Here is a 14,013-nt window from a genome sequence, read left to right on the forward strand (position 1 = left end):
TATATATATATATATATATATATATATATCTCCCCAAATGCGGGATATATTTTTTTCTTTTTTAATGATACGCAAATGCTATCCCCAAGCTTTATGTTAAATCCTGCGAAACCCAAAGAAATATCCACATCCCCCATTTGCTTAGATTTTCCTTCTTTACCTCCCTTGCTGTTCTGTTCACTATGTGTTGGCACAAAATACATGCCTTCCTTCTAACAAGTAGCCAAAAGAAACGGGACTCATTAATAAATTAAAGTTTGCATTTTCAGTGTAAGATTACGCTACAATAAAAATAAAAAAACAGTGAACTTATTGTATTTATCTTTAATACCAATAATAAATGTGGATGGTGCTGAATTGAACATGGTCAAATAAGACTTTGTTACCATGGCTGCCGTCTCTCGCCTCTTCATGATGTACAGATATGGGACAATCTGCGTGACAAATCTTTGCCTTTCTATTGTTCTGCTCTTTTTTTAGCTGCATCTGGTTCATTGATGTGTAGTAAAAACTGCTGGTGGCCGTTCAGATCATTTCCTCTTCTTGTCCTCCAGGGGGTGGTATTATGTCACACTATCGCAACCTAATAAGGCTGAGGCTGTATGCGGTAAGCTTTCTGTCGCTGATTGGTTATCTTAAAAAAAAAGGATGTCCATGACCTGATGGAGGTTCAGGTACATGTTTTACCTCAGTGAAAAGAGGAAAAGAGGTCGGCACATCGAACCTCTGCGGCGGAGTTAGCTTTGTTTTTATTTTATGCGTTTATATATCTAAAAAAAAGAAGAAAAAAAAAGTTTTTATGAGTATTCTTATTTTACTGCAGATTCCTTTTTTTTCTAATGTTAGTTGAGTTCCTCTCCAGCAGAACAGAGACTGATTTTTATTTGACATTTGTCGTGAATCCTTTTAAATAAAAAAAACATTTTAATTTGTACCTTTTGCTCCTGGTTTCTTTCTCTCTCGCTTTTGTCTTTTTTTTTTACTTTAACATCTAACATTTAGTTAAATATCTCGCTTTGAAGAGAAAATGCGAATCCGTTGCCTGTTTTGCGTTGTCTGAAGGCTGATAAAAATGCCATTTACTGCACACCTTTCATGTTTCCCTTTATTTCTTCTTTTTTCACCTACTTTCTATCTTTTGAACCCACATGCAAACACACTCCCTCATTATCATGTCACGGCCCTGTCATGCTCCTCGCCACGCAGCCACCAGAAAGTGGAGAGCGAGAATGGGCTGCTTAAAAGCCCGGAGACCTTTATGTCTGGCTTAGAGAGAGAGAGAGAGAAAAAGAAAACTAAAATTGTTCAGTATAAAAAGGCTCATTTCCACAGCTGGTTGTCTCGCGGTGACTGTGAAGGAGCATTTTACGGAAACTCCACCCACAGAGAATTTGCCTTCCCTCTCACACCCAACCAAACGGGGAACGGGCTGACACCAGCATGGACCGACTCTGTTGTCTTCCCTCCAAAAAAAAAAAAAAAAAAAAAAAAAAAAGAATCAGAAAAGAGACTTTCACCAGGGTCATGTCTGGTCTCCTCCCCTGAGGACAGCCTCAGCCCAGGCTGTAGGGGATGTCTGGGTCCCCTGCACAGACATACATAGGAAATCACTATAGCAACCGGAGCCAGCCAGTGGTAGGCTGAGGAGGCGCAGAGCGGTCTGGAGTGACCCTCCTGCACAGACACCGGCGAGGTGACGGAGTCACCTTTCAGTACGACGTCGGACAGAAGCTCTTCCCGAGTTCCCATGTCTATTTATCATGAATGTGATTTTATTACTCAAATTTCCTCTCCTGACTGCTGTCATGAGGCATTTGTGATTTTTCTTTTTTTTTTTTAATAATGGAAATAAACCACAATTATCAGAAAATATGTCAGATTTAAGACAAGACCATTCTAAGAAAACACAGTCAGGGCACATTTCCCTTTATCACATTCCAAAACTTTATAGAAATACAAGTTTCAAAATTGTGGCGTGTATTCGTGTTTAGCCTCCTTTTCTCTGATGACGCAGCCTCTCTGGAGGCTGGGGTCAAAGGTCAGGACCCTTCAGATCAACTAGACCTGGAGGACTTCCAACTCCAGTCCACGAGGGCCGACGTCCTGCAGCTTTCATATGCGTCTCTGGTCCACTGCACCTGGATCAAACACCTGGATGACCTTCCTCAGTATGCAGTCACGTTCTCCAGACTTCAGCTAACAATCAATGGAGTGCTACTTCAACAAAAAAAATAATTATCAGAAATCTCCCAAAAAACAGGACAAAGTGAGAATGTCTAAAATGCATAAAATCAGAAAGTTGTCTTTAATTAGGCTGCACAAACACACACACACACACAAAAAAAAAAATCTTAAGATTCAGCACACCATGCATTCAAAAACTGAAATCATCTCGGTTAAAACTTCACAGCATAATGGTTTACAATGAAATTAAAGATCAAAACGTCAGAATCTGCTAAATTTCTATGTTACTTACAACATAAGGTGATGCACAATAAATAAAAAGTAACTCATTAGTCAGCATGAAATGTTTTAGCCATCTAGAGTGGGAAAATATCATATCTGCTTTTGTGAATATATATATATATATAAAAACAAAAATGTGATTAAGCTGATTTTAATAAACACAAAACAAACAAGGAGAGAGGGAGTTTTAGAGAAACTAACAATCCCTGACGCTCCCAGGCACTTAGGTCACAATAAAATAACTCTTCAGTGTTTGGCTTTCAGACACTTTCAACTACAGCTCTACATAAAAAAAGAAACGGCAAGAAAAAAAAAAAAAAAAAAGAAATTGTTTAGCACTCTTAAATCGGTTCTTTAAAGGGAAACAGAGTCCCTCACACAAAATATATCCTCTTCCAGCTCCGGGAGGAGGCACAAAAACCTTTACATGTTATCCATTACATGTTATATAAATGCAGCATTAAAACAGCAGCCTGTTCACATTACACTGACACAGATGCATGGCAAAAGCTGCAGAAGATGCTTTTAGAACGAAGCTAAGGATTGGTAGGTCTGCACAAGAAAATGAATGGAAAGTTAACCGCTATGGTGTTAGCAGACGCTTAGTAGCTGCAGATCACCATGAGTACATGCTCCATAATTTCCTGTTTTTAAATAAGGAAAATAAGTTTTGAGGCGATTTAGAGCAGCAGCAGCAGAAAAAGGGACTGAAAACTGGGACGGTACTAAAAGAAAGGTTATGCTTTCTGAGTTCACAGAGCATCTCAAGTTAACCACAAAAAAACACCATCAATTAAAACAAAAAACAAAAAAGACACACACACAAAGCTTTAAGAATAACTTGCTTGTGCAGGCAAATACTGCAACTTTCAATCAAGTTCTATTCATGAATTTTCCTGGAAAAAAAAAAAAAAAATCTAATTCCCAGGTAAGTTTCTGCTAAACTCAAAAAGCTGGAGTCGAGACGAACCAAAGGGATTGTAGTCATCATACTAGAGGCAGCTGATGAGTCAAAGTTAAAACTGAAACTGGAAGCACTGGCAAAGTGACTGGTAGCTTGGATCAAACATGATGAGAGAATAAAGAAATTATTTTAAATATAAAGGCAACAGAAACGTTTTTATATCAAATCTGCAAAGAACTGTGGACATTGTGCTGCGCCAATGTCTTTTTTTTTTTGTTGTTCTTTCTCAGACCATTATTGCCATTTGAAGTTATGGTACTGTTCATCATGTGCATCACAAATATACAACCACCTCAAATTGGCTTTTTCTCTACTCACGAAAGCTCTTTCCCCTCTGGAAAAGTTTGCAGTTTTGCTTTAAAATGTTAAAAATTAAACTGTGAATCCTTCATTGTATAATCACATCAATTCAACATAACATTTATAAAAGTTAAGTTCTCCTTTCACTAAGGGGACGAGTATGTTTTTTTTGGAAATGGAGACATTGATTTATTAGGAATGAAGGTAAAAAAAATAAATAAATGGCTATTTGGATTCTAGAGGTTCATCTAGAGCTCAGGCATCAAACTCCAGTCCTGGAGGGCCACTGCCCTGCAACTTTTAGATGCGCCTCTGCTGCACCACACCTGACTGGAATAATTAGGTCATTAGCAAGGCTCTGGAGAATTTACCTAAACAAAAAAGGAGGTAATGAAGCCATTTCATTCCAGTGTTTTGTACCTGTGGCACATCTAAAAACTGCAGGACAGCACAGCGGCCCTTGAGGACTGGAGTTTGACACCCCTGCTCTAGAGTGAGAATAATAAAAGAAAAAGGTTTGAATACCTTCAAAGTTACACAGTCAAGTTAGATCTGAACTGAAAAGGAAACACAGATCTATTCTCAGTTATTCCTCCTTTGCTAAAAATGCTGCTTCCATGATATGACCAAGCGAAGTCGTATAAATTGATACATGCTGAACTTGCTTTGTGAAACAAGTCACGGATCGTTCTCTGTGTTTGTGTCACTGATGCCAGACGCCTGCTGGTTTACCTCTTCCAACCAAACACAGACTCGGTCTCGGTCTGTGGTCATCCGCTATCGTCCCTCTGTCCATCACCCTTCCAGCAGCGTCTCACACAGCGAGAGCTCGAAGTGATCTGCGTGCATCCGGCGCTCCAGTTTCCTCAGTTCTGCATCAAGTACTGATGGAAGTAGATGCCAAACAGAGAGCTGATCACTTGGCAGGCAGCCACCCACCAAGTGAGGAAGGCGAAGAGACCGCGGAGGAAGAGAGGAGTGAGGACGGAGCGCAGCGCGGCGAACGTCTCTGACAGGCGTGCCACCGTGGCCTGGATGTCCTCCTCCATGTCTTCCATCCCGTCCTCGTCCTCGTCGAGGCCGCCGGTCGGCACGGGTGCTGCTGTGGGGAGCACCAGCGCTGGCGTCACACCCGGCGTCTCCTCGATGTTGAAACCCCAGGAGAAGTTCCCTACAAAAGCACGAAGTCATGAGACGTAGCATTCGAGGTTTCCTGATCAGGGTTTCTCCAGAAGATGTACTATTCACTCACCCAGCACCTTGAGTGCCAACGTGGAGAAGAGAATGATCAGAATAGGAACCAAATACTGAAGCGTAACCACCGTTAGGTAGCAAAACACACGCGTGACCTGACGGAAAGCAGATCAAGTTAAAAGGTTTCTCCGTGACGGCGATGAAAATCGTTCTCATTCTTATGCAAAAAAAAAAAAAAAAAACATGTATCTGACCTTCCGCTGGATATCGATGGCAGCGATTCGTCCCGCCTCCTTCTTCATCTGCTCCACCCACTTCTGAGCCAGGTTGAGGTAGGCCTGCAGGTGGTACCGGGTCAGCACCAGACGCAGCGCGCACAGGGCCACGATGATCCACAGACGCATGCTGTCGAATGCTGCGCTGCTCACCCTGCCAGAGGCAAACCGCGAGGTTTCTTTCTGCCGACAACTTACCAGCTTTACTTATACAGAGGTTAAACAGTCAGTGGAGAAAAAAAAAAAAAGTTACTTACAGGGTGACAGACGTCTTTCCCATGGGCGCGTTGGCCAAAAAGTCTCTAGCGATGGGTTTTACCCACAAAACCAACACGACGACGGGAGATAAGAAACTCATGTGCAGCAGAATCCTGTAGAGCAATCAGAGAGATACAAACACGATGTCAAATATGTTGGAAAAAGATGGGACTACAGTTTTTTTTTTTTTTTCCTTCTTTCCTCTAAGAGTTCTTACTGAATGAGAGGGCGGTCAGAGTTCATCTGTACAGCATCGAGATGAGTCTGAGCCAGCCTGAGTCCAGGGAAGGCCAGGAGGGACCCGATGTAAGCGCAGACAGCAGCCAGGCCCAGCTTCACAGTCAGCTTCGTCACCGGGATCCTGTCGTCAGAAACAGCCGCAAAGTTCGGCACGGCGGCGTCTCCTGAAGCGAGCGCGCCTCGCCAAGTCCCGCGTCTCTACTTACGACCAATCGGCGTAACCCTGATGCCTGGCGAACGTCTCCAAGTTGTCGAACAGGCTGGAAAAGCCGGGCTCCAGGCCGAACTCCAGGTAGTCCTCTCGGACCACCAGAACCAGCATCGCCACCAGCAGAGACAGGAAGCCGAAGGCGAGGCACACGGAGCGCTCGCCGCCCTCCTCCGAGCAAAAGTAGTGACTCATCAGAGTGTGGAGGGCCTTTCTGGAAAAAAACGACGGGTTAAGGAGGAACGACCGGGAGGAGACCGGGAGCTGATGGAAAGCAAACGACGACACAAACACGACTTCATACGTGGAATAAAGAGCAGGTTAAAGGGTTCCTGAATACATTTTATTTTAAAGGTTCATTATTCGACCTTTTGAAATTCTCAGCCATGTATGGCCAATTCTAAATTTCTTGCAGAGATTATATATTATATATATTTTTTTTTATTTTGTTTTTACTATATTTCTGGTTTAAATATAAAAACCCTAAAAAAACCTGATTGAGTGAATGGATGGATGGAAAACAAAACAGATGCTTATGGATTAATTGAAAGATGTGTAGATACTGGACAGAAGGACAGACAGAGACTTAAAACAGAAGTTATTTTCTAATACATCTTCTTTGCTCTGTCTGATATTTTGATATAAATGTATTTCTAATGACGCAAATGTGACTAGAGCAATTGTTGCCTCTGCTGTACCACCACTGTTAAAAAGCTGCTGTAGCTTTAAGGCAAAATCTGAAGGATACAGTCCAAACACAACCGTTAGGACACACCAGATGGCTCCGATGTTGACCTCTTTGCTGGCGTCTACCACACTATAATAACACTCGGTAAACAGGAAGACGCCCATGGCATAGACAGCAAAATCCACAAGCCACTGGTACTCCAGGAAAAACCGCAGGACTGCAAACAGAAATAATACAACCAAAAGGCTCTGATTATTTCAAAGAGAGTCTTATCGGTTCGCAGTTAGTAACTGAGCTTAGAGTAATAACACACGCAACGCGTCGACCCGATGAACATAGAGGAGTGCCTTGTTTTACCAAGAGCGTCCATCATGTTGACAGGCGCTTTCTCCAGGTGAAGGTCAATGTCTTTGGGCACCGTGAGAGGCTTGTTCTCTCCATTCTGTCTCCTTAGAAAACACACACACAAAAAAATTAAAACACAGAGGGAAAATTTGGAGAAAACCCAACTCATGAGCAAACTCTCAGATAAATGTAAGCTGGGTTTATCAGTAAAAAAAAAAAAAAAAAAAAAACACTCACCTGTCTCTTCTGTTCTGTTTAGGCATCTGTTTTCCTGCCAACGCGAACAACTCTCCCTCTGACGGGTGTTTGAATCGGAACAAACTGGGAGAAAACACGTGTGTTAGTACAGCTTATATTACATGCATAACACACAAACTGATACCCGAGTGTGACATTACCTGCCGTTGCAGACGAGCCATCGTGCAAATGAGCAGTGTGGGGCCATCCTCTGCATGATGCTGGCGGCCAGCAAGCTGACCACCAGCTGAATTCCCATTAGTGCCTGGCAGAGGAATGAAGTACATTTTTAACAACTGCAGTTGGGTATGTTACTCTCAGCAAGTTTGCAGCTGATTTTTTATTTTCTCAAATGGCTAAATTTGTCACTGCACAATTGGCCGCAGTTTCATTTATGTTTGTTTTGGAAACATAAATGACACTCCCCCTCCCAAAAAAAAAGGTCCAGAAAACAAGCGATACCCTTACTTTGTTGTGAAGCAAAAGCTTGCAAAGAGTGAGAATGTTCGATGAAAAAGTAAAAAATTAAACTATATATGTTAGCTGAAAGTCCCAGGAAGAATGAATGAAACTCAGCAGATGTCTGTCCGGCTAAATTTAGCCAAAACTCCAGCACCTGTCAGCCTGCTGCAAGCCGCATTTAGCATTAGCTAAATGCTCGCTAGAAGTCCATAGAGCGAGCCTATTAGCCAGACAAATACAGGCTGCTGAGTTAATATAAATATATTTACCATAATCTCTGTCAAATGTGGATGTAAACACCAGAGTAGCACCAGGAGCTTCTGAACGAGGGCACTCTATGGCAGCTGAACCGACCTACATGTGAAACTACTGAATGCCCCGGATGTAGAAGCGAGTTCCGAGTTACCTTCATGTACTTCAGTAAAGTTAGGTAAATTCTAATGATTAATACAAGAATAAACACAAAAATCGTCAGTTTCAAGTTTTATTTTTTTATGTTTTTACATTTACATCATTTACATCATTTGTAGCTGTCTCCATACTCTCCTGCCGTTCTGCTAATAAATAATTTTTCACGATTACGTCAACATTTTCTAAATTAATTATTATTTTCAATATATCAGTTGATGTTTCTGTTTGGGGTTTCAGAATTCAGTCAAACTTTAAATTATATTCTTCGTGCTACTAACATTTAAGGTTTTACAAAAATAATAGTAATGCGTCGGAAATATAAACTGCCGATGCAAAGGGAAAATTTCCCAATGTTCTTGAAGGCACCAGAAGAATCAGTAAAACCGTGCTTTTATTTTTTATTTTTTTGCCTCTCAGTGTTCCAAAAATATAAATATTTCTAGGTTTCCGATGTGTGTAACACATATATATTTTTAAAAGGAACAATTTGCTATCATAGTACATACTTAAATCTTTATTTAGTAACAATAGCAGATTGTTCCTAAATTTTCAACAGTTTGTGAAGATTTTGTTAATAATTGCTGCACTTCTCTCTTAACACGTTGACCACCATACATATGAAAACTGTGCGCAGCGTGGAGAAAACTCACAAAAACGTAAAACCTCTTAGCAGTTTTAATTTACCATCATGCTTCAACTCATCAAATCTTTTCAAAATGTAAAGTTTGATCCTCCTGTTGTTCCTCAGCGTAGCCCCGAATGCATCTTTGTGATCCTCCTAATGATAATCCCCAGGTCTCATGCTTCACCATCATGCATCTTAACATTTCGCTGCATGAAAACAAACAATATGCAAATGGTGAAGCTTAAGGTCTCAGATATGCTCCTCTTCCTCTCTGCTTTGGCACTAAAACACTGCTCAACAGGGATAATTGTGTGATGTAATTGTGCACCAGAGCATTCTTTTCCACTTTAAAGGATAAAACTCAGAAAAGCTTCAGCGTGGTGCACATTATACACCAGGGTAATGTCTTTGTCGCCTCTTAATCCGCCCGCATGTTTTTCTGCACCCTAAAATCCACTAACATATGTACGCTGTGTTTAGATGGCAATGCATGACAAAAGGCATCGGGGTGCACAGATGCCTTGCTCAGGAGCAGCTTGAGCAGTGTTAATGACTGAATGACACAGCCACAGCCTGTACATGCATTCAAATGTCAGCTCATCCCCATGTGCCACCAACAGCGAAAAGTATCTGCTTCTAAACCTCTTAGGCCAACGAGATTCAAATCTGTGTTTAGGATGTGAGGCTGGGTGTGTTATTGAAGCGTTCTTCCACTGTGGCTTTGATTCTCAGTTTTGGCTAATTGGCGACCCCCTCTCTGTTAAAAAGAAAACATCTGATTCTTTATAGTTTGATCACAAGAGTGTGGCATTTCAGAGAGGATTGGGAATTTGATGAGTTGGAGATTCATGCTGTACCTCAGGTAGGAAAACCTCTGGAAATACAGTTCTGGAAAAAGGAAAATGAAGAGCCCACTGCACTGAACCCCACTGAAAATCTCCTGGTTATCCCACCAAATATAGATTTCTGAACTCTTCATGAGTTAAAACGTTAGTATTGTCGTTTCCAAATGAATATGAACTTGTTTTCTTTGCATTATTGAGGCGTGAAAACGATGCATCTTTTATTTTATTTTATTTTTTTGGTATTTTGACCATTTCTCATTTTCTCCAAGTAAATACAAAGTTTTTGCTTGGAATTACAGAGACATGTTGTCAGTAGTTCATAGAATAAAAGAACAGTGTTCATTTTACTCAAACATAAACCTATGAAAGGTAAAATCAGAGACACTGATCATTTTTGCAGTAGTCTCTTCATTTTTTCCAAAGCTGTATAAACCAAATCACATTACTTCATCAGCTTATATTATTGGTATTTTAGCAACTATATGTTTCTGCCTGAATTTGAGACGCATTGACAAGAATAAAAATGAGTATACTTTATTGACATTGCGGCTATTTATACAGTTCCTGACAAGAATATTAAAACTCCTTGACTTTGTTTTAGTTATAACCACAAACTTTAATGTATTTTATTGGATCTTAGTGTGATAGACCAACACAAATTAGTGCATAACTGTGAAGTTGAAGGAAAATGATGCGTGGTTACAAAATGATTTGGAAAATAGAAAACCTTGGGGTGCACATTTAAGTTCCCCTGTTCTCCTGTACCCCTTACAAAAAAAGAAAACAATCCAACAGATCTTTTTGAAACATCAAACAATGAAACGAGACAGCATCATATTGAAGGGTTGTGGTGTAAATGACTGAAGAACCAGGCTCACGAAAGCCATCAAACACACCAGACAGGTCAGAGGTAAAGTTGTGGAAAGGTTCAAAACGAGGTTAAGTTGTGAAGCAGCATCTCAAGATTTGAACATTTCACGTAGTGCTGTTCAATCCATCTTCAAAAAGTGGAAAGAGTATGGCACAAAACGTACACGTTAAGACATGGCTGTCAACCTAAACGGTCAGTTTGGGTTGACACAACTCTGTCAACCTAATCTGACAGAGTTGACATGGAAAAGCATTAGAGAAGCAGACTGTGACATTGAAAGAAAGCCAGACCTCTTTACATTTTTCTAACAACAAATAATATAAGTGACACATCAAACATGTGGAAAAGGATGCTATGAATGCCAGATGAGACCTGACTTTTTTTTTTCTACGTGTAAACCATATGTGAAGGAAAACTAACACTGAACATGTCCATGAACTCAATATGGTGATGGCTGCACCATTATCTAGGGATGCTTTTCTGTAGAGGGGATAGCAAAGCAGGTCAGAGTTCAGTGAAATGTAGAAAGAACTAAGAAAACACGGCATGACTGCATGGATGCTTTTGCAAAGCACTGTCCTTAGAAGACCAGTTCTGTATTTCGTTTTTTTTTGTTTTTTTGTCTAACTCAACATCCTTTATGCACATTGTGAATTGCACTCTTAAAATATATAAAACACATTTTTTGAAGCAGGAATTGACAACAAAATTATACCAAAATCCATTAAATGTTCTTAAAGTTTGTCCATCATGTCTGACGTTACCATGCCAGTCAAACAAAAGGACGAAAAATCTGTCTGGGTAAAAAAAACAAAAACAAAAAAAAAACACTTCCATCATTATCATTTTTGACACAAATGATAATCCTTCTATCATGTCCGCCATCTGTGGCTGAAGAGCAGGGGCAGAAATTACTGAGCAAAATGGACACAAATAAAATGCAAATCCATCACGGGCTACAAGTGGCTCCCCTCCCTCTGTCCAGCTCCAGGGGCCTCTTGGTTCCCACACCACTTCCCTGGGTTTCTCCCAGGGTGCTGCTGGAGGACTGGCGGCTGCCTCAGAGCCCGCAGCAGGGACGCAGCCCTCCCATTGGCTCGTCTTTGTCAACCCCCACGCATGGCATTCGCCCCCTAATTTGAATATATGCAAATGCTGCAGTGGTGGCTTGTCAAAGGAAACTGCCCCTTTCTGTCTGTGATTATTGTCTCCCCCCTATCATCTGCCTTAATTTTACCCGCTTTTTTCTGTTTTTTTTTGTCTCGGTCCTAACTGCTGCATCTTCTGTAATGTGTGTGTATGTGTGTGAGACAGAGAGAAAGAGAGAGAGAGAGAGAGAGAGAGAGAGAGAGGAGGAAGAGCTGTGAACTGTGGGAACAAGCTAAGGAGGACCAGATCTGTTTTGTCACAGGGATTTTTTAAAACGCTGCAACTCATGACTGTTAATTAGCAGGCTCATGGTAGGATAAGGGAAACAAGGAAGTGCCTGGAAAGAGACTGAGTAGGTGATGCATTGTCGTTCAGCATGATACCTCATTAATCCCTGCAGTGTCCACAGAACAAATACAGGAAATGAATCATTTTTATACATCGGCTCGTTTTCTATGTCCACCGGATTCACAGAGGGGTCTGGTGCCAATATCCAGTTGTTGCTGTTTGGACGTTGGGAGGAAGCCTTACACAGCAAATTCAGAAGTGTCAGCTTTCCAGTGCAAGTGTTGTATGTTAAAAACACAGTGTTAATTCAACAACATGAGTGTTAACACTCACTAAAGAGTTCCAAAGAGTTAAAAAACAATCCAGTCCAGTGTTGATTTCTATGTTAAGTCCAACAGTCTAAATCAATACTCAATCTGGTGTTGATTTAGAAATCAACATCAGATAGTTCCTCCCCACAAATGTAACTTCACATCAGACCAAATAAACATATAAGGAAGGATACATATTTTCTTTGTAACATCTAATGACAACTGTAAAAGAGAGCCAGATGACCACTGTATGATACCCCAGTAGATTATATAGTAGGGTGCTCCATTGTTGACTCATGGTTGCTAAAAACCTTACCAGACTGACTGATTTTAGTGACATAGTGAGTGTAAAATATTGAATAAAATGTTGTGCTACATGACTGGCTTTATTTTCACTCTTATATTTAACTTCATGACACACAAAACTACAAATGAATCGTCCTTATTGTCTCCAGGTGCATTCTGGGTTAAGCTTGTCACCAACATCATCATCAGTCACTGGGCAACAAATGGCAAACTAGCTAGAGCATTTCTAGGGACTATTTAACATGTTTTGAATTTGTGTTGTTTCATCATCAGTGACCAGTAGCCTGATGTTTCTGTTCTTCTCTTGGTTTGTTGTACTTCATGTCAGATGGATTTCAAAATGACATAGTCGCTCTCTGTGGTGATTAAACTTGTTAGCTCCGCTGTTGGGGCACGTACATGTTGTAAGGTTAAATTATCATGAGCTTTATTATTTGGGCCCGGTTAATAGCTCTGTCCCCCGGACGACGCCGTCTTGTTCCGCTACTGCGTCACGTTTCCCTGAGGAGCGGAGGCAGCAGTATGGCGTCTTGTCTGGAGCTTATTATAACAAGGTTAGTTCCATGTTAAAATGATCATGTTTTTGACTATTTTTTATGGAGGCATTATTTTTCCGTTTAAGCAAGAGTATTGATTCATATACATAGTTCGCTTAACGTATGTTTATTTGTTTGGATATCGCCGGTATATACGACTGTTTATTATCTTAACCAAACATTAAAACTGTCAGGAAAATCTGGAGGCCATTTGAGTTAACATTATTTAGCTGCAGAGGTCGTTTTCTTTACATTTTTGGCTGTAGACTGCAAAATGGGGGAGTGGCTGTGCTGGACCATTGGCTTGATCTATGCCACGGGTGTCAAACTCCAGTCCTGGAGGACCACTGTCCTGCAACATGTAGATGTCCCGCTGCTGCACCACACCTACAATAATTAGGTGATTAGCAGGACTCTGGAGAACATATCTACACAATGAGAAGGCAGTTGAGCCATTTGACTCTGGTGTTCTGTGCCCGTGGCACATCTAAAAACTGCCTAAATGTTTTTTCTTTGTCAGTGTGTCATGTTGGTGACTGAAGCCTGTTATGATGACTTCAACATATTTCTTCAGACAGTTTGGCACGACTTTTAATGCTGTCCAAAAATTTTTCTATAAGCTGACTAATGTCTTTAGTAATTATTTCTGACTTTTTTATGCTTTATCCTGTAAACCAGGTGGGCAGAGTAATTTGAATGAATATGATGGTGACACACACAGGTGAGTCTGATTAGTTTTGCTCACACTACTTTTTAAAATATTTATTTATTATCCTAATGTTTCTGCTATATATCTTGTCTTTCCTTCCAGGCTGGAAGTCTTCCTCCTTCATGTTGATGAAAACAAGAGCAGCACCAAAGACACTTCACCATCAGTGATCACAAGACCATTCATGGCCACTTCCAATGAACTTTCAAAGCACACTTCACCTTCAGTGCAAAGTACCATGAATGAATGACCTTTGTTGTATATTGCTATCAGTGCTTTTTGATGTTTTGAAATAAAAGTAGATTACATACTGCAACTGGTGCTG

General features: G+C 40.7%; 1 protein-coding gene across 1 annotated transcript; it reads right to left on the minus strand.

Moving 5' to 3' along the window:
• Positions 1 to 4,204: 4,204 nt before the first annotated feature.
• Positions 4,205 to 8,022, minus strand: tmem161a (transmembrane protein 161A). The gene is made up of 11 exons (XM_007570043.2): positions 7,907 to 8,022; positions 7,337 to 7,440; positions 7,176 to 7,259; positions 6,951 to 7,042; positions 6,654 to 6,810; positions 5,904 to 6,119; positions 5,675 to 5,818; positions 5,457 to 5,570; positions 5,179 to 5,353; positions 4,983 to 5,079; positions 4,205 to 4,901 (listed from the first exon to the last, which is right to left on the minus strand). The coding sequence occupies exons 1-11, from the start codon at positions 7,907 to 7,909 to the stop codon at positions 4,597 to 4,599; spliced, it is 1,491 nt and encodes a 496-aa protein (XP_007570105.1). The 5' UTR covers positions 7,910 to 8,022; the 3' UTR covers positions 4,205 to 4,596.
• Positions 8,023 to 14,013: the final 5,991 nt, after the last annotated feature.

This window comes from Poecilia formosa, unplaced genomic scaffold (assembly GCF_000485575.1).
Source record: "Poecilia formosa unplaced genomic scaffold, Poecilia_formosa-5.1.2 Scaffold254, whole genome shotgun sequence".
NCBI lineage: Eukaryota > Metazoa > Chordata > Actinopteri > Cyprinodontiformes > Poeciliidae > Poecilia > Poecilia formosa.